This window comes from Tachypleus tridentatus, chromosome 8 (assembly GCF_004210375.1).
Source record: "Tachypleus tridentatus isolate NWPU-2018 chromosome 8, ASM421037v1, whole genome shotgun sequence".
Taxonomy (NCBI): domain Eukaryota; kingdom Metazoa; phylum Arthropoda; class Merostomata; order Xiphosura; family Limulidae; genus Tachypleus; species Tachypleus tridentatus.
Window position 1 is genome coordinate 8,670,932 of NC_134832.1, and position 25,864 is coordinate 8,696,795.

Sequence of the window (25,864 nt, forward strand, 5' to 3'; positions counted from 1 at the left end):
CCCAGAGATACAGCGGTATGTCTGCGGATTTAGAACGCAAAAAACTGGATTTCGATACCAGTGGTGAGCAGAGCACCGATAGCCCACTGTGTAGCTTTGTGCTTAATTCAAATCAACCCTCCTAGTTTTATTGTTATAATAATTTGTTTTGTGCAGTTGGACTGCGATAAGGGTAACTATTTCACATAGAAGTTGATAATAAATTAGTTGTTTTAATAAGTAACCATCTCTAATATTGAAAGAAATAATCGTGTGGGGATTTTTATTTGTAAATATCAAAAGTGTTGTTGTTGGTTTTTGTAATATAGACTCTATCAATGGTACTCTTATATCTGAAGTTTATTTTCGTCTTCTGGTTTTTTTCATTATCATCACATAGTTTGTTTTAAATGTTTCCAAAATTCATATTTTTTTAACTCATATTGTTCTTTTTTTTCTAGAGGATTGAAAGAAATCATATAATCTCTAACTTATGCACCACTCAGTTTGCATGTTTTTATATTCACTGAAAATCAGTCAATTAAATTTTGGTTAAATAAAATAATATACCCAGATTGAGCCGCTATAATGTATTGAAAGTTTGAAACATTTCAAATAAACAACATCAAGTGGTCTTTTTACACTTAGAAGTTTACAAACTATGAGTGTACACAAGTCAGCAGACAAGAATGGGAATAATTTGATATTAAAGGATTTGCTATCACAGTATAGAGAAAAACGTTTATTATGCCTCAAAACAAAGGTTCAAAAGTTGAGAAATTTAATTTATTTTCATAGCTTATCAGATTTTAAGGACTTCTGTTTAACTTATACTGCAGCGATATGGCGAATCCTTTAGTGCAAGCATTAACTATAAAGAATTAGCAACTAAAAGTGTATTTCTCTTGTTTTTTTTCTTATTATCATTAAATGTTTTAGAGCAGGATAAAGTTTGATTTGCTACGTAGAGTTGAGAAAACTGGAAACCTTGAACTTCATATCTCTCACACGTCTATCTTTATTAGATGACTTAAGAAGGTCGAGACTTTGTTCTTTATTTTATTTCAATTAAAGTGTTAATACCCATACCAGCAATCGAGAATACATTTTTACTACAAGTGGGTTTCTCGTAATCACGAACATACGAAATGGCTTTTACAATTATCTAAGCTGGATGTTCCGCTTGAAATGATAGATTCATTGGCTTATGATCAATTTATAGATGTCATAGTAGATCAGGATATGCACACTGAAGCAAAGTCGATGTACACCTCTAAAGGAAGCTCTGCAACTGGTGACGGAATTTCAATTCATTAAAGTCGCAGATAAACAGCTAATTACAACATCTAGAAGTAACAGAATCATCAGATCACATTTTATTGAAATATTAACTCCTCATGACAATACAATTGAAGAAATTAAAGAATTAGTTGGATAGTTAGTTACACAAAATTGAAGAAATATACAACAAGACAACTTGAAAAACGATACTTAGTAGAACTGCAAAAAAAAAACCTTGTAGAGAATAAAAACTCTTCCTAAAGGATGTTGATAAAAGGTAATTATTACGAATGGGAAAAACATATTCATTGGAGCCAAGACGATAAGGATTCAACAGCTGTTAATACACCAAGTATACAATACTCTAATACTGAGCCTTTCCATCCAAGAGACAAGAAATAACTAAATAGCCGCTGGAAAGTAGGAATTAAATGAACTTTGGAACACAGTTCAGGTGAAAATACTCCATTTGTTGCACGAGTTAAGATTTATTAATGAGAAGTCTTGCAGTACTTTGATTGACTCTTATTCTATAGCTACAATAGACTGATCCAATACGAATGAAAAGAGAGACAAATTCCAAACAGTTTCACAGTCTATGACCAAGAAATTCTTGAATAGACATGAAAATTACAACACACGAATTTGAATATTCAGTAAGGTCAAGGAGGGAAGTAATTGTACCTATAAGATATGAAATATTTATACCAGGCTTTATCAAGAATAACTTACATTATTAATTAGGACATAATAGAACCAAGTAATCCAGTGTATCCTGAGAAATTAATGGCCGGAAGAATTATTGTAAATCATTAGCGTTATGATCACAATGAAGCATAAAATACGAATCAAATCCCTGTATAGGGCATTACAAGAAATGAAGCTGTACTTCCATCTCTGAAAACATTAATATTTAGAAATTCTGGTATCAAATCTGCAGCTTGCCACTTTACTTAAAAGATATGTTTGGCCAGCTGGTAAGTGTTATGGGTTATATGATTTATTCATGGAAATCAAGGTACCTTTTCCAGTGACCCTCATGATTTAAGCTGAACAAATGGAATTTCTCAGAAAGTTGTTGCTAACAAGAATGCATCTCCAATACCTTATTTAAATAGACAATTCCTACTTACAAAACAGGCTGAGGTTAGGAAGGTATAATGTCGTAAGCTATATTTTTAATGTTTACAAAAAGACACATTGTGCAATATATTTATAAATTTAAGGCCTCTCTGGAACCTAAAATTTTGTGAGTATGTAGATAAAAAAGTAAAAGAAATAGTGGCGTAGTAAATTAACGAGTGATTGAGTTCGCCATTAATAGTGGGAGCTACCACATGTATTTGGTTATTCAGTGAATTAGCTAATGTGTTTCTTTTTGAATGATTACCAAAAAATTCTGTTGATAAATTTATAAATAAATTAGGCATATATTATGTTACGTATTATAATTTATCTTGGACAAGTCTCCGATTTACTATAATGCGTACGTTACGTTACAATTTCAAATAGCCGGAAATTTTAATTTTAAGATAGAAGTTAACTGAATGTCAAAATGTATCAAAGTTTTCATATTTCCCAACAAGATTGATACACATAAATTTATTTTTATTACAAATAATTATTTATATACAACAGTTGTACAAACTTACAGACAATACTGGGTCTTACGTCCTGTCTAGAACTGAATATTTTATCGACGGTTCACAGAGAGCGAATTAATTATATGTTGATACAGGTGTATAATCCACTTGACGGCGAAGCTAGCCAGCTGCTTCACAGACACGCATAAGTTTGCATTGCCAAAGTTATACAATGTCCTCTTAGAAATACTAACATCCAAAGTTAATCTGCTGAAGTTAAACCGTTTATAATGTAAGAAATCTATAAACGTTCCTAGTTAAATATCTGTAAGTCTGCAGTTACTTAGCGTTTATCACAAATACTGCTTCAGTGGTTTATACCATACTGACTCTAGCGACCAACAATATTCTTCTATTATATATTTAAAAACGGCTGGTATGAGAAGAGAAAGTTTTTTTTGTACGCATATATAATTTAAATATATAATTTTCTCTACAAGTGGGTTTTCTTGTCCTCTTCATGAATATTCTTTTGTCTCGCTGCGTTTTGCGAAGCTACCTTTCATACTCATTAGGCGAGATTCTTGGAAATTCATCTGGCACTAATACTGGGAATTACCAGTATTGCATATACACGTCGTACACTGTTGATTCTTACACTCGAGAATCTTTTACAAATTTAAAGAAAAAAAAAGATCACTAGCTAAAATCCTTTATACATTTGTGAGAAAACACATTTCTAAAGCTGGAAAGGAAACAACTGCATGCATAAGAAAACTTGTGTAGTCCGAGTTAAGACAGAAACGAGCCAAGTATAGAAAGGAACAATTCCAACTTCTGCGAGATTCTAACTATGGTCTACAAGCTCAGTAGTCAGATATATGTGAAAAAATGTTGAGCAGTAGGACAGACGAAATTATTAAAGAAATACAGTTATCCCATCCCCTGAAACAGCAATCAGTGCTCGTATCTATTGTTCAGTCCTCACTATTGACCCCATACATAATATTCATCTGGCAGTAATACTGGGAATTACTAGTATTGCATACACACGTCGTACACTGTTGAGTCTTACACTCGAGAATCTTTTACAAATTTAGAGAACAGTTAGGACTTTTGCAATGCACTTTTATCAATATAAGTTACATTTCTAAATATGTATTACACTGAAACAAACACTGATATTAAAATAATATTAAATCAGTTATAATTACTATCACGGCTTTCTATTTGTACGTTGTTTGTGAACTCAGGCTTACAACTTCAGTTAAAGTGAATGTATTCTTTAGCAAACGTTGTTGCCGAAATAATTAATCATTACCATTACGTGGACCAGACTTAACATTTTACTAAATAATCCAAATGAACACACGCAACGGTAGAATACGTTACAGAGTTATGTGTATAGGAAAATAATCAAACAGTATCCAATTGAACGCGGTTAAAGATAAACTATGATAATTAGAACAATATCCACTTACATGTAGTTCAAAATAAACTATGATCCATAGAACATTATCCAGTTACACACAGTTCAAGATAACTGTGACACATAGAATGTTATCCAATTGCACACAATTTAAATAAACTATAATACACAGATCACTAACCAGTGAATCCTATTACACGCAGTCCAACATAAACTATGACGTGTAGAATATTATCCAGTTACTTAGAGTTCAAGACAAGCTTTGATACGTAGAACAATGCTTAGACCAGGGCAAGATAAAATATTAGGTATAGAATAGTGTCCAATTCCACACAGTCAAGATAAACTATCATACATAGAACAGCATACAGTTGCACATGATGGTGAATTCTCAGTATTCAGTTATACACAGTTCCATACAAACAGTTCTGCGCTATAAGTTTCGAATTTCATTTTTGCCTAATGGTTAGCTCGACGGACTCTTGTTAATCTAAGAGGACGTACTTGTCATACTTTGGAGCTGTGACTGTGTCAAGAGAAACGATAAATTACCATTACTCTATTAGAGTAACCTATGAGTTGGCAGTAGGTGCTATTGACCAGATGCTTCCTCTCGAGCCTATAATTTCAAAATTATGGATTGCTACCACACATAGCATTAACAAAGGAAATAATATCCTTTACAATTTAGACTTAATAAGATTATATATTTCATAACCAAGACCTTCTTATAAATTACGTAAAATTTGTTATTTTTTCGAACAATAATTCCGAACATTTGTTCTCACGTAGTGTTAATCAAATATATAATATGATTTTATACTACCGTATTTTATTCCGTAAAAAAAAAAAAAAAAATGCTACGTCTCTGATTCACCCATTTTTACCACACTGAAGAAAAGTAAGTAATACAAGTATCGTTTAAATATCTCACATATAAATAATCTCCATAGGTTTTTGCAGAATATAGTTTTGAAAGTGCATTAGAGGACGGACGATTAGCGAAACCACATAGTCTACAAAAAAGGAAAGAAAAAACAAACAAACGGAAACTATCTATGTCCGTAACAGTATATAAAATAATATATATATATACTGAGAATGAAAATAAAGTTTTTGTGAACTTGCTGAACTTCATAAACTTGCAAGATATCGGAGGTAAAGATTTTAAAAGATCAGAAGAATATATTAAAGTTCAAAATGTTATATTTTTACCAGTTTCAACATATGCGTGACATGATGATGTATATATTTCTGGAAGCTACAAACGTGATGGCTAAAACAGTTGCCTTTGCTTAAAGTTTTAGAGTGGCAAATGCAAATACTACAGACCACAAAGCATTGCCTAGTCCTACCAATACAAGCAAACTCGGTGAAAGAAGCACTCGACTCGTAATCCCCGGCTCGCGGGTTCGAATCCTCGTCGCACCAAATATGCTTGCCCTTTCAGCCGTGGGATAGTTATAATGTGACGGTCAATCGCCCTATTCGTTGGTAAAAGAGTAACCCAAGAGTTGGTGGTGATGATTAGCTGCCTTCCGTTTAGTCTTACACTGCTAAATTAGGGACGGCTAGCGCAGATAGCCCTCGTGTAACTTTGCGCTAATTTCAAAAACAAACGAACCATTACGGGCTGTGTGGGATTTATACAGCTCGTAACCACAAAAGTATTTTACATGAGAGTAATTACACTATGATTTGTGATAATGTACCAGTATCTTTGTAAAAATGTACTTATAATTGGGGAATATTACAATGCTTTCCTGCGCAAGATATAAGATTTTTATTAAGTTTTAAAATTTTTTCAGTAATACTTTTCTCACGCCTTTTTTTCTTTCCAAATGTTATCTATACAACATACAAAGTAACTTTAAGATTCAAAATAATTTTATAAATCAAAACAGTTTCAAATTTCATTATCACGAGTTTCAAATTTCATTATCACAAGTTTCAAATTTCATATGCGTTCAGGTAATTATAATTTTTTTTAACTTTATATTTTATCTGCTATTTTCACTAATGTATATCTGTACTTGACCAACTTCATAACCACCATAAAACATTAGTAAATAAATATAAATTTTGTTTATTCGTTCTAGAGTGACTGCAAATTAGAACATGAATACACAAATATTTAGTCAAAATAGCATAAATTTCATATTATTAAACATATATGACGAATTAATGATAAATAAATTAGTTTTATACGTCTTTCTGCGATGATTTAATTAATCAGTGATTAATTATGTGCTGAAACATGCATTGTATGAGTCATGGCTGCCTGGGAACAGTTTCTTCACTTTATGACCTAATCATGCATTTTGGACATTTGTCATGGCAGCCAAGTAACGCGTCCTTAAAGACGCAGAGGGCCGGCATGGCCAGGTGGTTAAGACACTCGACTCGCAATCTGAGGGTCGCAAATTCGAATCCCCATCACACCAAACATTCTTGTCCTTTCAGCCGTGGGGGCGTTATGATGTGAGGTTAATCTCATTATTTGTTGGTAAAAGAGTAGCCCAAGAGTTTGCAGTGGGTGGTGATGACTAGCTGCCTTCCCTCTAGTCTTACACTGCTAAATTAGGGTCGTATGGCGATAAAAAATGTAACTGTGACCTCATCATCTTTAATGACATCATACCCCTGTCCTCCATCCCCTGACCCCCGCTAGTACAGCGGTATGTCTCCGGATTTACATCGCTAAAATCAGGGGTTCGATTCCCTTCGGTGGATTGAGCAGATAGCCCTATGTGGCTTTGCAATAAGAAAAACAAACAAACCTTCATCCCCTGAAGCAGCAAACAGTGCACGTGTCTATTGTTCAGTCCTTACTACTGACCCCATACATTATATTCATTGTTGATGGTTACTGGTCAGTGATTTTTTTGAGCGTTACTAAAGTAGGGTCACAACTGGCTAATGTACTTGGAAGATTTTACACCTGAGTATTCGCAATACGTTTGCGGTACGTGTGCTTAATCCATCCACAGTGTAACTTTGAAACAACATATATGCTGGTGGAACTGCAATGGACCATTCACTGGAATGGTGTCATATATCATCGCTGAGGGTTTTCAATGTACTAAGCACATACATGGACTACGATACAGAAAGTAATAGATGGAGATTCAAATGTATATAAATCCATCGAAAACTGGAATGTGCAAACCATGTTGTCACGTGATAAACAATGACATTATTAGAGTTGTCAAAGAAAACCATCGAAAATTCTCATTATCTTACAACAAATAGAATCATGGAAATGACAAAAAATGCGTTAGAGCAGTAATTACATTGAACAAAAATTGGGGTTTCAATGAGAGAACTGAGAGACCAACTACAAAACGACCCATCAAATATTCTTTGTGACTACCGGACGTGTAGTGTAGCATATCGCCAAAAACTAATAAAGAAAACACGGCTGCAAAACTACTAAAATCATTATGAAAAAATAATTGACGCTGCTAACTATTTGGTAATGAAAAGCAATAAGTTAATAACTGATGCTACTACAAACAGGGGAGAGATATACGCGCGTCTTGTTTGTAAATTTATTTAAAGAAAGATCTCCAATAGAACTCAACAGATCATATAATCGAAGCTGCCTTAGTGCAGGTCTACCTTCACAACATGGAGTTTCGTGGCAAACTAAAGTCCTTTATACTGTTGTAAGGAAACACATTTCTAAAGTTGAAAAGGAAACAAGCTCAGAAGTCAGATATGTGTGAAAAAATGTTGAACAGCAGGACAGACGAAATTATTAAAGAAATACAGTTAACTGATAGCGAAATATCACAGCTCGAGAAAAAAACACACGAAAAACATGATAAGAGTTTTGAGTAGAAAGACGTTTTTTTGATTGAAGTTATACATAAAATTACTCCATGGGTTATCTGTGCTCTACCCATAATTGGTGTCGAAACCCGATTTCTGGTGTTGTAAGTCCAGAGATATTCTGCTGTTCCACTGGTGAGGGGGGACGAGTAAAAAGAAGAGTGACGCAAGTTTCGGTCAACCACATTATACAGTGCGACATTGAAAGTGCTTTTATATGCAAATAATTTATTTTCTGAAGATATGAAATATAGCTGTTGTTACAAGTCTATAGCCAAACAGAAATATATTAAAACACACGAAATAATATTACTTCATGTGGTCTAGTTGTAGATAAATAGTATGGATTTTGGAGAGCGTCTCGCGATGGACTTATAAGAAATCCCGGTCGCACCAAACATGCTCGCTCTCCCAGCCGTGGGGGCATTATAATGTGACGATCAATCCCACTATTCGTTGGTAAAAGAGTAGCCCAAGAGTTGGCAGTGAGTGGTGATGACTAGCTGCTTTCCCTCTAGTCTTATACTGCTAAATTAAGGAAGGCTAGCGCAGATAGCTCTGAAGTAGCTTTGCGCGAAATTCAAAAACAAACAAACTTATAAGAAATGAAGAAGTAATGGAAATTAAATGTTCAAAGAAAGAAACAACAGAGAAGTTAACTGCACTTGAAGCAGCAAGATCTTTTACTCATTTGTGTTCAGCAGCAACTACAGGTGGACAGCTAAATTTAAAAAAAAACAACACAATTATTATTATTACGAGATTCAAGGGCAGCGACATATCCTTAATCGGAACCGCTCTGACTTTGTAATAAGCATTGTGAAATGAAGAGAATAATGTGAATCCTTAAAATTCATTAGTAAGGAACAATATATAATTATTCAAAAGGTTGAAACATGGGTAAGGATAAATTTACAGCAAGGATTATTTCATGTTATTTAATTATGACAACATTTTGTTCAACCTTATGCTTTAGTTGATTATACTGAATACAAAAGACAGTGACGGGTCTTCCCCTATTGAGAGGGAAGCGTGGTTTACTAAATGGATGGTAATTGGTCAAAAAGACGAGAAAATAGCGACATGTATGAAATTTATTGGTGTCTTGAGGCTATTCCAACCAGCTTTGGTTCGTTGACAGGATAAAACTTGAAGGGTTCATGTAATTCCACTTATCATTGTATTATATATTCATATATAACAGTCGTTTTTGCAAACAATAACATACGTGGGCTATTATTAAAAGTATCAGCTTTCATTAAAAAAAGAAGGGCAAGTAATTCCAATACCAACATTCGCACAAGTATGCTATGTACAACTATACACTTGGTTTCCACTGTAAAACCACATAAAAGCTCACTGTCACGGAATTATTCATTTACTAAACTGCTCTTTTATGTGACTTTTATCGACGCTATAACAAGCAGCTTCTGTTACATATTATACTATTACCTTCACCCCTGTACTATGTGTACATAATCATATAATAACTTATACACTCAACCTATACTGTAATTTACTTAAACTTTGTAATAGTTAATTCATAGATTGCTGTGTCCTGTTACCCTTATAAGTATTTGACTTCTGACTGAAAACTATATATTTTGAAATTACATAACAAAACGAATGCTTTGCAAGCATATAACTACATGTACATGTAAAAACGGCTGGTATGAATTGACAAAATTTTATGTAGAGGAGTAAACAACGTTTCGACTTTCTTCGGTCATCGTCAGGTTCACAAAGAAAGAAAGAGGTAACTAACCGATAGATGACCACATGTTTGAAGGGGGTTGTGCAATTGAGTGTAGGAATGTAGAAGGCGTGCTTAGATGTTTCATTATATTTGTTCCTTTGTATTGGTTTATCTTGGGCTTGAGTTGTTGTATAAGTAAGGCTTCTTTAATTTTGCATTTGTTTATGTTTGTTTCTTTATTTAGTATTTGGGTGTTTTTTATGGTTATGTTGTGTTTATTTGATGTATGTTATTTGAACATGTACTGTTGCTACAAACATACATTACACCACTACTAACAGTACACGCTCATACGATCGTAAAGAAACTAAGAAACTTAAACCAAAGAATTATTAACAGAAGAAATAACATCTATTCCATTCAACAATGTAGAAAGGAACAACTAACCCTTAACTTTGTAAGGATAAAACTATCAAAAAAATTTAATAAATGCCCAAACATTATCCAAAATTTACAGAAAAAAATACTAAAAGCCGTGTTGAGCACAAAATACAAAGAACTACATGACTCACAGAAACAAAAAATGAACCTAGACCATCAACTGGCATGCTGCATTAAATCAGATATTTATGAACTTACACAACGAAACATCAACCAAATCAACACCAGGAACGACAGGGACAAAAGGATCTGCCACAACAAAAAACTAGAAAAACAAAGATGCAAACAACAGAAAAGACACCAACAAGACAAACCGTTGACTAACCTCATAATTAACAGATCCGACCGACAATTAAACACAGACGAGATACATCTACTTAACAAAGGACTCAACTTCGCAATAGCACTTAGGTACATTCCAACCTTAGAAATTAAAACATGTTTAGAAGAACTAGTGAGGAGACTTGTGATACTTTCCACAGAAAACAACCGAAAACAACCAACAGAAAGAAGACAACTTCGACAATTTTATTCAACAGCCAAACTTCCCAGAAAAAATTAAAAATTAATATTTTCCAGAAACACCTAAAAACAACATCTTAAACGATTTTTTCAAAGAATTTTCTCACGTAACCATCAACATAATTTCACAAAACAGGAAGCTAAAAAAACAATCTTACAAAAAGAGGCATTAATTCCATTAAAAATCTAAAACAAGACAAAAACATAAAAATTCTAAAAGCGGATAAAGGAAACGATAGTCATAATGAACACGAATGAATACATCCAAAAAATGAAGAACATTCTATCAGACACAAACAAATTTAAACCAATACATACAAATTCAACAAAGACACACGAAACGCAACTAAACAAAATATTACTAAAAATGAAAAAAGCCAACACAATATCAAAAACACTTTATTCCTACCTACGCAAGACCGACTCACGCACACCACAAATATACGGTGTCCCCAAACCTCATAAACCAGATTGTCCATTACGACCAATAATTTTCACATATGAATCGTTTAATTACAATCTTGGTAAATACATAGCATGGGCATTCTCCGAATATGTAACATCAGCCAGCACATTCATCAAAGACTCTTTTAATTTCAAGTCTAATCTTCATCAACTTAATCATAAAGCCTTAGTGGCCAGTTTCGATATTATATCCCTCTTTACAGAAGTTCCAACCGCTGAAGCCTGCAAGATAGCCTTAGAACTCTATATCCGAGATCCTAACCCATCAATACACATTCCCACCAAACAATTAGCAACCCTCAGAGAATTCACCACGATAAAGACAAACTTCATGCTCAACAACCACAACTATATACAAACAAATAGCCTAAGCATGGGCAATCCAGTATCATCAGTTCTAGCCAATTGTTTTATGACACAAGTTGAAACAAAAGCAATTAACATAGCATTACATCCACCACTATACTGGTACAGATATGTAGAGGACACGGATGCGGGATTCACATATTCAGAACACACACTTAATTTTTTTTAATCACATTAACTCTATACATCCCAACATTAACTTCACATGTAAACAGAAAGAAACCAATCAAATATCATTTCTTAGCCTCAAAATTACAAGAACCGATACACAATTTAAAACAGAAATCCACCGAAAAATCACCCATACTGGACTATACATTCCTTGGGACTCAGCACATGAAACAAAACGAAAACTCAACATACTAAGAAACCAAATAAACAAAGCCATAAAACTATGCTCACCAGATAAAATTAACGATGAATTAGACAAAATAAAACAATACTTCATCAACATCAACAAGTTTCCTCCACAAACCGCAGAAAACATTATATGCACACACCTAGACAAAAAAAAGTTAACAAAAGTAAATATATCCCACGCATTAAAAAAATCACAAACCATATACTGCTGCATTCCATATATTCCCGACATTAGCAGAAAAATAACCAACATTTGGCAAAAACTAGTAACAAAATACGACATTCCAGTTAATACCAAATTTATTCAAAAACCAGGTACAAAACTGAGGTCTATACTATGTAAAAATTACACTGACAAACACCACACCAACATTTTTTATAAAATACAATGTTATAACTGCCACGACTTTTATATTGGAGAAGCAAGTAGAAAAATGGAAACCAGATTTAAAGAACATAAAAAGTCACCTTCACACGTTTTCAAACACTGCAAGTCAAATAAACACAACATAACCATAGAAAACACTCAAATACTAAATAAAGAAACAAACATAAACTAACGCAAAATTAAAGAAGCCTTATTTATACAACTCAAGCCCAAGATAAACCAATACAAAGGAACAAATATATTCAAACATCCAAGCACGCCCTCTACATTCCTACACTCAATTACACAACCCCTTTCAAACATGTGGTCAGCTTCCGGTCAGTTACCTCTTTCTTTCTTTGTGAATCTGACGATGACCGAAGAAGGTAGAAACGTTGTTCGCTCCTCTACGTAAAATATTTTCTCAACCCAACCAAGCCGTTTTTACATATATAATTGACTCTTCTCTTTCTCGCATGCAATTAAGGAGTAAAAACACAAATGGCAAACTGCATTTTTCCACGTTAATACAGGTGTCAAAGTATGTAGAAACACGAGGAATAAAGTATTATTACATAGCTCAGGATACAAACTTGTAGAGACATGACTAATAAACTGTTTTTAACATAGCATAACGTTTTGGGACAATATTAGACCTACTGGCCCATCTCGGCGGTTCTGATCTCGAAATTAAATTATTTTATTAATAGTTTTATAGATAAATTAATTTTTAAAAACTCTAAATACCATACTATAAATACAATTTAAAATCCTGGTCACTCTATCGCTTGAAACAGCACACTACTTGGAGAATTAAGAGACTGATCAAACACTTCACCAAGATCCTTTTCTTTCATGACATTATTAATGTTATTCCCATCCAAATTATACTTATAATTCAAATTATGATAACCCACATGCAAAATCTTGCATTTATCATAATTAGAACCCATCTGCCATTTATTCGCCTAACTCATTAAATGATATTAATCCATTTGTAAAGCAGAAGCATCTTCTTCAGAGCTATCAAAACCCAATACGTATTGGATTTTTCAAATCCCGTCAGCACAACTTGGGTCAGCAAATCAAGGAAGAAACGTGGCTGGTATTTTGGTTTTAAATCTTTCAGGTCCTTTAAGACTTTCAGAAACTATTGTTTCCCTTCGGAAATTTAGGTTATGTCTTACAGTGAATACAAAATTTTAGCTTCAGCTGGAGAAAATAAGTGACTTTACATTACTTTATAAATGAGGTGATAAGATGCTTAACACATGGTGTGTAGTCTTGCAGCTTTGAAGGTGTTTGTTTTATCGTAACTAATCTGATACTCAAGACGTCAGAGAAAGCCGTAAATTGAGTAAGTCGGAAGAAGAAAGGAGAAATGAAGCCTGTAATTCCGGTAAACAGGACTGGTGAAGTATATTAAGGCTATGACGAAAGTATTCAGTTCCGGGAAAAGCGCGATCTTAAAAACAAACATTCTAGCAGTCTTGGATATCAAAGGTGAAGACTTTTAACTTGACGGGTGGAAAGTAGATGGCAATGATGGGAATATTTAGTCATAAACTTCTTCAGAATCTGAGTCTTCTATGGTAGTGGAAAAGAACAATGATCTTGGGTCGAACTTGGCAGTCGTAGGATGACTGGGACTGCTGAGGATACGATCGTAGGAATCTGCGAAAGTCATCGGCAGACCGTTCTGATTGTCTTAGCGATACGGGTCTGGGATTCACGGTTCGGTGTTTGAAAAGTACCATTGGATATTGCTATGTAATGTTTCAGTCTGTGCTGTTAGTGTCTTACTTCTTTGGATGTATAAGGTTGCCTGTAGCTCGGTAGATTTATACGGTTTGCTTCTCAGCTTGTGTTCCTGCCTGAACTTGTTTTTAGAGTATGCTTTTTGCTGTTGCTGCTTCTTGACTGGTGTGGCTTACTCATGTGGAAAGAATGAAAGGCTTGCTCTGAAAAAAAACAGTGGAAGGGTGTCGTCTTAGTCTTTCAGCTCTAAAGTGAAAGAAAAATGCGACGTGGTTACTACTTTGACGTAGTGAGTTGGTTGTCCCATGGTTCTGGGATTAATACAGCGTCTTACGTGAATGGAAAAATTGGGTATTGTTTGAAGTATGGAACGTTTTTCTAAGGTTGAATCGACAGGTCGACGCCCCTAAGAAAAACAGAGAAGAGTTGTGTGTTAGTTCTGGGTAACTGGAAAGGTTGAGTTGCATGGGAAACATAAATAGTTTAGTAAAAGTTTTGAAACGGTTTGACTGGATAGTGAAAAATATATATATAAATTTACGACGTCTTTACAATATTTTATCATTCTCTTGCCAAAACGTCGTACATTTATAACAAAGAGTTTTCATAACCCAGTCGAACCCTCTCAAGTTTTTTTTTTAAATGGGTACCTCACTATTAAAGTATAAATAGACTAGGTTTTTGTGAGTGAGGGGTTGAATAAAAATTCCGCCCCTGTGCAAGAGTTTTGTCGTTGTATGATCGATAGAAACGCTGCTTGACTTAAACTTCCTAAAGAAGATTTGATCTGGTTCGAGATCCCGTCGATGAAAATGGGCGATGTCGTCGAGGAAGTCTTCGATGGTGGTCTTCCCCAGGAAGCACACCAGCTTTGTCAAGAAGAGTTGAATTGAACATCTTCATAGCTCGGTAACTAATTGTGGACCATAAAAAACAAAACAAAAAAAAAACTAGAGAACCAAAGAAATGCAGTTAGGCCTTTCGTAATGGTGAAATTTATATATTATTGATGGGGTTTTGAGTTCTTTATAACTTACCATACAGTAACCTGAATCAATGTAAGTAAATTAATAATGGTATAACATTGAGTCCAATTCATTATTCAGTATTACACAGCGGACCAACTTTGTAACTGTTAAATATACATATATGTTAAATATTTCCTTTCTGTTTCATGAAAAGTAAGATTGAAAAGAGAATCTGTGACGTAGAGGCCTAAATTAGTTAGATAACCATATGGTGAATTAAAAAGGACTCAATACCCCATATATATTATTGTCGTTTCTATTGTTTTAGATATTACTTGTGATGCCTTAGTAGAATAATTCTCTGGACATTGAGATGATGGTTCAATAGATAGCACACTAGGTTAGTTAGTGTACGATCTAGGTTATTTTAAAATAAACTTATCTGCTTTATTATGAAATAATTTCCAGTTTGCTTTAGAGAAACCGTATATCAGGCTGAAAAAGATTCATTATAGGTACTGTTTGGGGATGGATGATTACCTATGATACTTTTATGAACACAGAAAGTTAGAGTGAGGTGTAGAGGCATTACTAGGCTTTGGTATAAAGAGCCAGTGCCACAATTCTACATGACAGTGCCCCGAATTTCCGGTTGATATCTTGAAAGGTCAGAATAAAAACCATGAACGATATGATACTGAAGTATCAGAAATTGTCTCGCCAATAAGCTCGTGCCCCAATATTTTAAGCAGTTAGCTACGCCTCTTGTAAGATGAGTAAGAGAAGATGTTAATATGGCTACGATTTAAGTGTTTTATTAGCTGTTATAATGAGTGTAGATAGATATGTTTTTATTACAAATTAAACGTTTATTACTATTAACAAAAAGAGAAAGGTATAATATGATTTTCGTTATTTACAAATCTTAGGGTTTTAAATTAAGATCACTTAGAAACATTACCTGATAATTTGAGTTTAAGGCTGATTGAATGAAAGAAGTATCGGATTAGGTTTAGAGAAAATATATAGAGATCTATAGAAAAGTAATGATTTGGAAAGCTGGAGCATGTAAGTTACATATAATAAATTCACTGGATGTAGAACAATTGGTTATACTTAGGAAACGTTTGTTGGAAATTAAGCACAAAGCTACACAATGGACTATCTGTGCCCTGTCCACCATGGGGATCGAAAACCAGTTTCTAGCATTGTAAGTTCACAGTCATACTGCTGTGCCACTAGGGTGCAATTAGGGAAGGAAGATTTATAAGAATAATATAATATTGTCTCATTAATAGTTTACATTAAGTTTGATTTGACATAGTGCTATTACTTCAAATTTGTTTAGCTTAAGCCAGCATATCAAAGTTAAAAACAAACAAACAAAATACATTCTTAGTATTATTACAGTATATAATCTTCAAGGAACACTGTGTCAATATTCTACAGACTGAAGTAGGAATTTCCTACCTCGAAGCATGTCTCAGGAAGACTGATTAGGACTGCATGATCTTTGAGTCACTGGAAATTATGACTACTGTATCTTTCATCACAGGGACAGGAATGACTGGATGGGGTTCTAAGGTTTTGTGGATGTGCTCGGCATAGGATTTCTAATGTAGTTCTTGCTAGGTTAGATAAATGGTCCAGTTTGGGTGTTATCTGAAAGGGATTTAGTCGTTTTGAGTTTTGTTGGCTGTATTTGATGTGTTTAGCAGGAATGAACCTTCCAGTTGAAGACGCTTTTTCTTGAGCACTTTAATTTCTTATGAAGTGAGGGAAGTTTGTGTAAAAGTAGTGTGAAATCTTCTTCAGTTGGCACATCGTGTTTCCTATTGTCGTTTAGAACACTTGGCTACAGAGTAGCATCCTGGCACACTTTATCTGGGTAGTACAAGCTGCCCTGGTGTGGTCAAATCATTGCAGAACCACATATGGTGTAGTGTTGGTCTCTTTGATGTTGCAGCATGAATACCATACCACAACTTCAGACTTGATGAGAACATTTGCTTAAAGACACTCCTGAAGAACATCATTAATGAGTAAGGTTAAATCACTGGACTTGGTGATCTTGATTCTTACTGTTTTCGAGAAAACAGATTCTTGGCTGATAAGCTACAACTGGATTTAATTATCACGATTTTACGTGATAATACGTGAGACCCCGTTGGCTTTTGTTCTTTTTCTTTCATCTACTCCATCTTTTAATGAACTTCAATCTACCAGTGTTTTCAGATGAAACTCGTAAATATTCAGACTTGAAATGGATGAGGTCGTGAAGTGAAAACGCAAAGGTGGCTAATTTTTCAAGTTATAAGGTGAATTAAGAAAAGTAACGACAAAATTAGACGAAAACAGAGATAAAAGATACATTTTTTTAAATTCTGTAGTGGAGCTTATATTGAGTCAAAGACGACACCAGGCAAACAGCATATCTTATGTTAAAGTTGAATTATCTGAAATTTACATTGTTTAGAATTGTTCTGAAATACATAAAATAAGTATATTTTTTCCTGTTGTTTTATAATCCTATAATGTAATTTACAATTAATCTATGATTACGCCTTGGAGAAGAACTGACTCTAGAAGATTTAGGTTTGCATTGAATAAAATTAAAAGAACAAATGATTAATTGTCTATGCTTATGTTGGGTGTATAGTTAAAGGATAAAGAAAACCGATTGCATTTTTAATTAGCGACTGTCTTTATAGTGTTAATTTGTAAAATCAGCATTTCATAATATATATATATTTAAAATTTCATGAAAATGGCGAAATTGTCAATATTCTAGATTTTAGTTAATAATAAATTATATTTACCACAAACGTTAAAAATATCGTCTATGATCTGTTGAAATAAAAACTGTTCAAGAGTTACGTGTTATTGTTCGAGCTCTGTAAATAGAATGTTCTAAATTATAACAAATTCTAATAAATCTGACAAGTTGCGTTATAGCATGTTTTATTTCGGATATGTGCGTTTGGGAATATAACTAAATTAAGTTCTATTTTGTTATACACCTTGAAAGAAAATGTTTGATTAACATGCTAATTTTTAAACCAATATAATGCCCTTCATTTGTTTTTAATCAAACGTTTTTCAAGTGTCTGAGCTATCGACAGGGCTGCGGACTGGAATTGATATTCAAGTTTTAAAAAACTAAAACAAATCAAATGCTTGAGGACTGAAGTTAGCAAGCAACCGTGTGACTCTCGTGTCTGTTTAAAGATGTGTAATTATGTAAAGAAACTAATGACTTGTATGAATTCACTTAGTGTAAATTAGTCACAATGTTTACTATGAGTGTTATAAAAATAAAACGTTTCGTTGTTCCTATGGAAATAATTTACTTGCATTGTTAAAAGATCTGGTAAATACCGACTTTAGTTTTTGGTTCCAAAGTAGATAGGTGTAAAGATTGCTGAAATCAAACGAATCGATAGATGTAGCTTTGAAAGAGTTTAGTTTCTGTTGTATTCTATGAAATTTTCCATAGTAATGTATGGATTAATGCTTTTCTACATATGTTTCCCTCAGTAGCATCTTAGAACAAAATATGACATCAATTTTATAAATCACGGACATCAATATGAGAAAGTTAAGATATATTGTGTTGCTTGACTTTCACAGAGCATTTGAAAGCACAAATATAAATATATATTTTGCTCAAAATTTCAGCAATTGAGTAAAATATGATATCCATAACATTATATAACTAACAAGAGATTGCAACTTCCAATGTTCTTGATACATGTTTTTTAAAGTATTCAGTTTTGTTTTAACTAAAGAGTTAAATAAAAAGTGCGAATGTGTGACATATAAAAACAACATATCAAATTAATTGACTATATATAAGAACAAGAGGAGAAATACTTATTTCTGCTACAAGAAAAGAAAATATGTTACCGAAACTTTCTTTATTAGTTTCAGTAGTTTTTGGTTTTTTTTTGTATTACAAGCCCCACGTGGCCCGGCATGGCCAAGCGCGTTAAGGCGTGCGACTCGTAATCTGAGGGTCGCGGGTTCGCATCCGCGTCGCGCCAAACATGCTCGCCCTCCCAGCCGTGGGGGCGTTATAATGTGACGGTCAATCCCACTTTTCGTTGGTAAAAGAGTAGCCCAAGAGTTGGCGGTGGGTGGTGATGACTAGCTGCCTTTCCTCTAGTCTTACACTGCTAAATTAGGGACGGCTAGCGCAGATAGTCCTCGAGTAGCTTTGTGCGAAATTCCAAAACAAACAAACAAACAATACAAGCCCCACTTCTATTGTATCAACTTAAATAAAAGCCATCAACATCACAGCGAAAAATATAAAGTTGGTCATAATCCAAGTAGTCATTTCCACTTTTCTTGATTGTCAGATCGCTTGTGCTCACACTGTATGTTGCATATCAAAATTTCTCTGTTATTATATATTATTGTATATATGATGTATTCACGATCTACGGGACGGTACGAAATAAAATTTGGTATAAACGTAGAAGTGAGATGGGAAAACCACGCAAATTTAAGCTATTTCAGTTGATACAAAAGTATAAAAATGTAAGAAACACATGTATATGAAAAGAAGAAAATTACCATCATTAAAGTTATTAAAAATTTCTTCAGTTATCTATCCATTTATAGGTTTCTAGTTTTTACAACTTGTAGTTAATTTTTAGCAAAAATATATAAAAAACAATCCAACGTTTCGTGAGGCACGTTATTGAAGATGTGTTTCATCTGTTATTTCCGACCTCGTCTTGTGTCTGTTGGTGAAATGAACAAATGGTACGTTGAATACGTTTTTGCTGCCTATGGCTGTAAAATCAACAAAATATTTTGTTTATTTAGAGCAAAACAACATTGGGCTATCTGGTGTATTAATTGTGGGGAAACGAACTCCATACTTTTTTGGTGTGAATCCATGGACTTACTTAATGTCCCATTGAGAGACGTTTTTATATATATATAAATATATATACACGTATAATTTACAACCGACTATTTTATTATCGCTTTACATCCTTTGCTCTGTCTTACTGACTCAAAAACTGTGTTCATAAACATAGACATTGTAAAATAATCAATCCAAATATAAAAGAAGCTTCTACATTAAAATACAGACCTTAAGGAGGAAATACTCTGCTTCGTTTTTGTTGCTATACAAACAAAAAAGACAGAAAAAATAATGTTCCTTCAACTCTGAGCAGTTCGAAGTAAGACACAAATAGGCCTGCCAAGCAAAGTTTATTTGAAATGGCGGCAGTTTTTTCTTGTAACTCTTATTTACGTTTTCTGATGATGATATGGCAGGGTTTCCGCCAGGATCATTTTATAGTCTAGCCTAATGTGGCAAAATACCTAAAACCTGCTCTGCTTGTATTGTATTTTTAAAATGAAATAAAATCTACCAAGCTTCAAATATGGTATCATACATTTTTTTATATTATAATAACTTTGTTCCTCATATAATTCTATATATCCGTACCAACTAGCAAAGCTCTAGGTTGAAAGTTTTTCACCACCTATAACTTTGTACCCAAACCTATTTTCTACCAGCGCTGTAGACCGCAACGCAATAAATCTTAATGCATCACAGAAATATATGTAACTTATATCCTCGCTCTACGAAGCCAGTAGTCACCAACCCCCCCCCCAAAAAAAAAAAAATGTAAGATACACTTTTAATTCCCACTAGATGTCACGTCAGATGTACCCGCATCTGTAAATGTCTTGCCAAATTCGCATTTTGAAAATCACGTGATGCAAACTGTACTGCGAATGATTCACAGTACCATCTGGTATCTTCCAAGTGAATCTATTGATGTCTCGAAAAGTCAAGTTAGCATAACTACCACATGTTGCTTGTATAAAACTGTGATCACAATGGATGGCTGGTTACATCAAGTTAAATCGCAAGTGCCCGAGGTAAAGTTTGAGTAAAGTTTTATATGTATAATTCGTCAATAATAGCTTTTTGAATATTTATTTAAGTTGATTACAGTATGTTATCGTATTAAAGTACCGTTAGCTTTTGTTTTGTTTTTTATTTTAAATATACAACAAAAGGTTGTGATGAATCAGTAACTAATTTATTCTGATGGTATTTTGTAATTTGGGGGATGTATTGATTAATAAATATATATATAATGTAGAACAAACTTTACAAGTAATAATTTTTACATACTTCTTGGAATGTTCATTAATTATTTATATACTCTGAAATTTTGAATATTCAATTAGAGATGAAGTATTTATGTATCAATCCATTAACGAACAGTATACTTTCATTTACGCAATATACTTTGCATGTATGTGTGTGTTAACTGCTTCCTTTGTCAACCCTAGAGTCATTGTTCGTGTCTTGTTACCTCGCAAACTCACCTGGCACTTCAAAATCGTGGATGTGCTATAAGATTTACGTTCAAACGCCATTATCGGGCAGGCAAAAGTATCCCGAGATGGGCTATACTTAAATTTACAACATCATAAGCAAAGTTTTATCATACAATAAAATCATCTTATATTTGAAAACGAACTAAACTGAAAATAATATACAGATAAACATATTGTACAAAACTTTTAAAATAACATTCGGCAACATCTTTTTAATTATTTGTGTTTTCCTAGTTTTGGTATACACAAAATCACTTAGAGCTTTGTATAAACATTTTTCGGTAACGTAATATAAGAAATATTTTCGTAGATGAATTGTTGCAAATGTTTACCGGAGGACAGTGATAAATAAGTTTACAACACTAAAAATCTGGGACCCCATTTACAGCGAAAGATATAAATGCAGCTAGTTCACTGTGCAGCTTATGAGATATTTGCACAAATTTGCCAGTCAACAATGCACAGACATTGCTCTGAAAGGGCCCAGAGTAAGTGCGGGTTACTCCGGCCCTCGTGTAGTGTCTACAGCAACAATTAAGAGTAGTGGTCACAAAAGTTAAGGAAGGAGGAAGAGGTCGAATGAACCTGATCTCCCAGGGTATAATAACTACCCAAACATCAACAATGAGACGAACGAGCGAACTTTACACTAAGGAAATAATATCGTCGTTTAACTGGTGACTGCTAAGTATTTCAGCTGCTACGGCAGCTCCTATACCCAGTTTTTTCAGCAAAATTGAGTAATTATTAAAACAAAGGAAATAAGCAACAAATACTATTTTTTCTCTAAGCCAAACTTATAGTAGTACACAAAATGAAGAAATACGTACAAAACATGAAACAATAACTCGTCCGTGGCACTGTGTTACCGATCGGCTCGGACGAGTTATCTCGTCTACGGCGCTGAACAGGTTAAAACAGTTAACAATGTCTGTGTTGCTTTCAAATCCTAAACATTCAGTGTAATTTAGAATTATAAAACAGAAAACCTGAAAATATAAATTTTTCTTCTAACGTTACATCTTATTTAGTATTGAAACATCAAGTATAAACAGTTTTCAGTTAACAAATAACACTATGTAACACAGATTTTGTTCCTGGATAGTATGTATTATTTCTTAATTGCTTATGTTGTAAAAGTACAGAAAATGGCCATTATTCCCTTCAAACTTTGCTTTTGTGACCTGGATAATGAAATTTATAAATTAACCTATCTTCTATGTAAAAACAGGCAAATTTGCACATTTTCATTTTCATACGATCTGAATAAAACAACATATGAATAAAGATTTACATGTATTTATACTAAAGTTATACAAAAATGCTTAGAAGTGAATCTAGATGTAAAAAGCTCGGCATTCGACTTTGTTAGACCAATATCTCTAATCAGGTCATTGAGATCTCTTTGGTTGGAGTAGTATGAGTTTCTCTCACCAGCTGCACCTCTGAAATTGTAATCTGGATCTTTAACGTCTACCTCCTCTTCTAATTTGCTGCTCTCTTCTGAGGATGGCTGCTTTCTCTCTGGTGGAGTGGGTACAGGGAGCTCAGGGCAGTGTGGCACTGGGACGATGGATGATGGAAGGTCCGGATACATGATAGTAGATGCAATCTCAGCCAGCCCGACGTTTGGAATGGTCCACCATGCAGAAGTAGCAATTGCTTGAGTGGTCAGTGGGTTTACGCCAAATTATTGGAATAGTGAACTTCATGGCTCTCTTTTCCCCTCTGTACCATCCTGCAAAAGAGCAAAATAAAATTGTTATTATGAAGAATAAATTTATTTCATCTACAACTAATGTGTAAGAGGTTATTGCAAAATACTGTATATGTGGTATTTTTTTATATTATTGGAAATTTAAAAAAATTAAGTAAAAGGTATTTCAATTTTAAAAGATCTAAAATTTGTATAATATAAAATCTTAGTATTCAAGCAAGCAAAAATTGTCCGTCTTACCTTCTAGAGTTGTTTTTTGTTCAGTGCTTTCAGGTAAAATGATGTGCCCAGGGTTTGTCTTGATCCCGAACAGGTATGTCGAAATATGTCTTGTGAGCTTCACACATCTTAGCAGATGCTGTCACAGAGTAATTTTTCGCTCTTGTCTTGATAACTTGGCTACATACATAGCAGAATGCGCCTGGAGAATGCTTGCAGCTTCTTGATGCCATCTCTGATAAAATCAGATACGTCTATGTGTTCACTTAGGCAGCTAGAACTAAACTGAAGTGGTGAGCCCCTGCATACATATTACCATGGAAATTTCTAGAAAATTCTAAAAAGGTTCTTGAAAATTCTCTATCAGCTACCCAGCACTGACTCTACCTGGAATGTTCTGGAAAATGGGTAAATTTGAAAATGTCATTACCCAGGTCACAAAAGCAAAGTTTGAAGAGAAAAATAGGTCTTTTCCATTTACTTTAGGTATAAGCAATTTGGAAATAACACTCTCTGCCCAGGAACAAGGAAAAGTAAACATTTTGTTACATAGTGTAATGATAGTTTAGTGGTAAACTGCTATTTTTCAACAAGCTCAGAATAGACGTTTTAAAACTAAATAAGAAGACGTGATATCAGACATCTTTTGTTGAACGTTAATATCTTTGGTTTCATTATCATATTTTGAACATTTTAAATAATTGTTTTTATCTATAAATTGATTATTACAATCCTGAGGCAGTTAAAAGTTGTTTTGAAGTTTTAAAAATTGAACTTGTAGCACTGTCTTTACTGGAATAGTATAGTATATTAGGGCAGAACTGTTAATACGAAATGTTTTTAATGCTTAATAAAAAATAGCTTGAAAACAATACTGAATTTAAACTAATAGACGTAAAGTCAAGCAAACAAGTTAATCCTGAAAATACGAAGAGACTATTAACTAGTCCTTAGTTTGTATTTGTTTAATAAAACAATGTATTTAACCTGTTTTATGATTTTCCAGTAAGTTGAATTATATCAAAGCCCAATGCGCTGTTACTTGTACATAGACTAAGAATTGCTTTAACCTTACTACTTTTATTTACCAAGTTCACAAAATCTTGTTATTCTTTTGTTACTTAATCCAAATTATTAGGTATTATAATATTAATATCAAATAATATTCAAAAATCTATAACAGTTTGTGAGCTTGCTTAACTTTTCAATGGCTTTTCCCATCGTTTATATAATATAAACGATAAAAAACATATATTGATGGTTTTTGTTCTGTAAATAAAAAAAATAATCTGTTGAATTATTGTACTCGTTTTGTAACATTTAGCTGCTGTTTGTTTTTTATCTTATCCAAATTTTTTGTAAATCTGGAATTTTAATATTGCTTAGAAATTGTTGGTTATATAGTTTGACAATTTCTGAATAATTAAATTTTGCTACTTTCACAATTAAAACGTATTTATTTATATTTTGCAAGAAATTATTTAATTGTGGAAGTTCACAAAGCAATGGAAAATAGTTGTGAAATTTTCTTTTAATTTTATTAAACTATGTAAGTTGAAAAGCAGAAAGATGCTTTTACAAGTTTTCGAATTGTTACCTGTTTGTAATACCTCATACTGTAAAACTTCAGTTAAAATTTTGTAAGAAGATCTAAAATATGTATGTTCAGCTTAATGTTGTAAAACAGTTTTATAAGTTTGTTAAGTTTTATTAAATATGTTTCTTTTTGACCCAGTATTTTAACAAGAGCTTAAAAGTTACTGGAGATGCAACACTTAAAAAACAGAAGATGCAATTATGGGATAGTGTGATGACCATAGTCTTAGTGGAGGGAAAGAACTTACTTCCAATGGATGAGAATGGTTTTAGTGACCCCTATGTCAAGTTTAGACTTGGAAATGAAAAATACAGGAGTAAGGTAGAAATTTATTCTATTTAAAAAAAGTTATTTTTCAAATGGTTGCATATGTGTTACATATAATCAAAATATTAAATTCTCTGTTTTTCTAGTGTAATATTTGGTTTGAATATAATTTGTTATTTTGTCTTATGGCAAAAGTGTCATAATATAAAATTATAATGATAAACTGGAGGCTGCTAACAAATTAATGTGAAAGACACTTTTGCACTCTATGGTTCAGAAGTGATTAACTTGATGTGAAGATACTGTGAATCATCATTTTTACTACTTTACAGTTAAATTCTATAATCAGAGGTAAGCTTTATTACAAAATGTATTATTGGTTGATCATTATTAAATTAAAATCATATTATGTTATATAATGTAGGATCACAGCAATTTTTGAGTGAACATGCTATTTCCACAGTTAAACAACTGATGGACACAATGGTGGATTTAAGATCATGTGTTCCCAAGGGATAATAATTTTTGTGAGCTCTGGGCCGAGTCTTCTTTAGCCCCTATCTACATATGCCATTGGACACACAGTGTGTGCAAAGCTTGCCATTTATGTGTGTGTGTGTGAAAGGTGAGGTGATCT

General features: G+C 33.4%; 1 protein-coding gene across 1 annotated transcript in view; it reads left to right on the plus strand.

Moving 5' to 3' along the window:
• LOC143258493 (multiple C2 and transmembrane domain-containing protein 1-like) overlaps positions 1 to 25,864 on the plus strand; it is a 135,634-nt gene that overhangs the window by 70,723 nt on the left and 39,047 nt on the right. Inside the window, exon 6 of the mRNA XM_076517543.1 lies at positions 25,099 to 25,281. Within this exon, the coding sequence (XP_076373658.1) occupies positions 25,099 to 25,281 (183 nt within the window). The remainder of the gene's footprint in view (positions 1 to 25,098; positions 25,282 to 25,864) is intronic.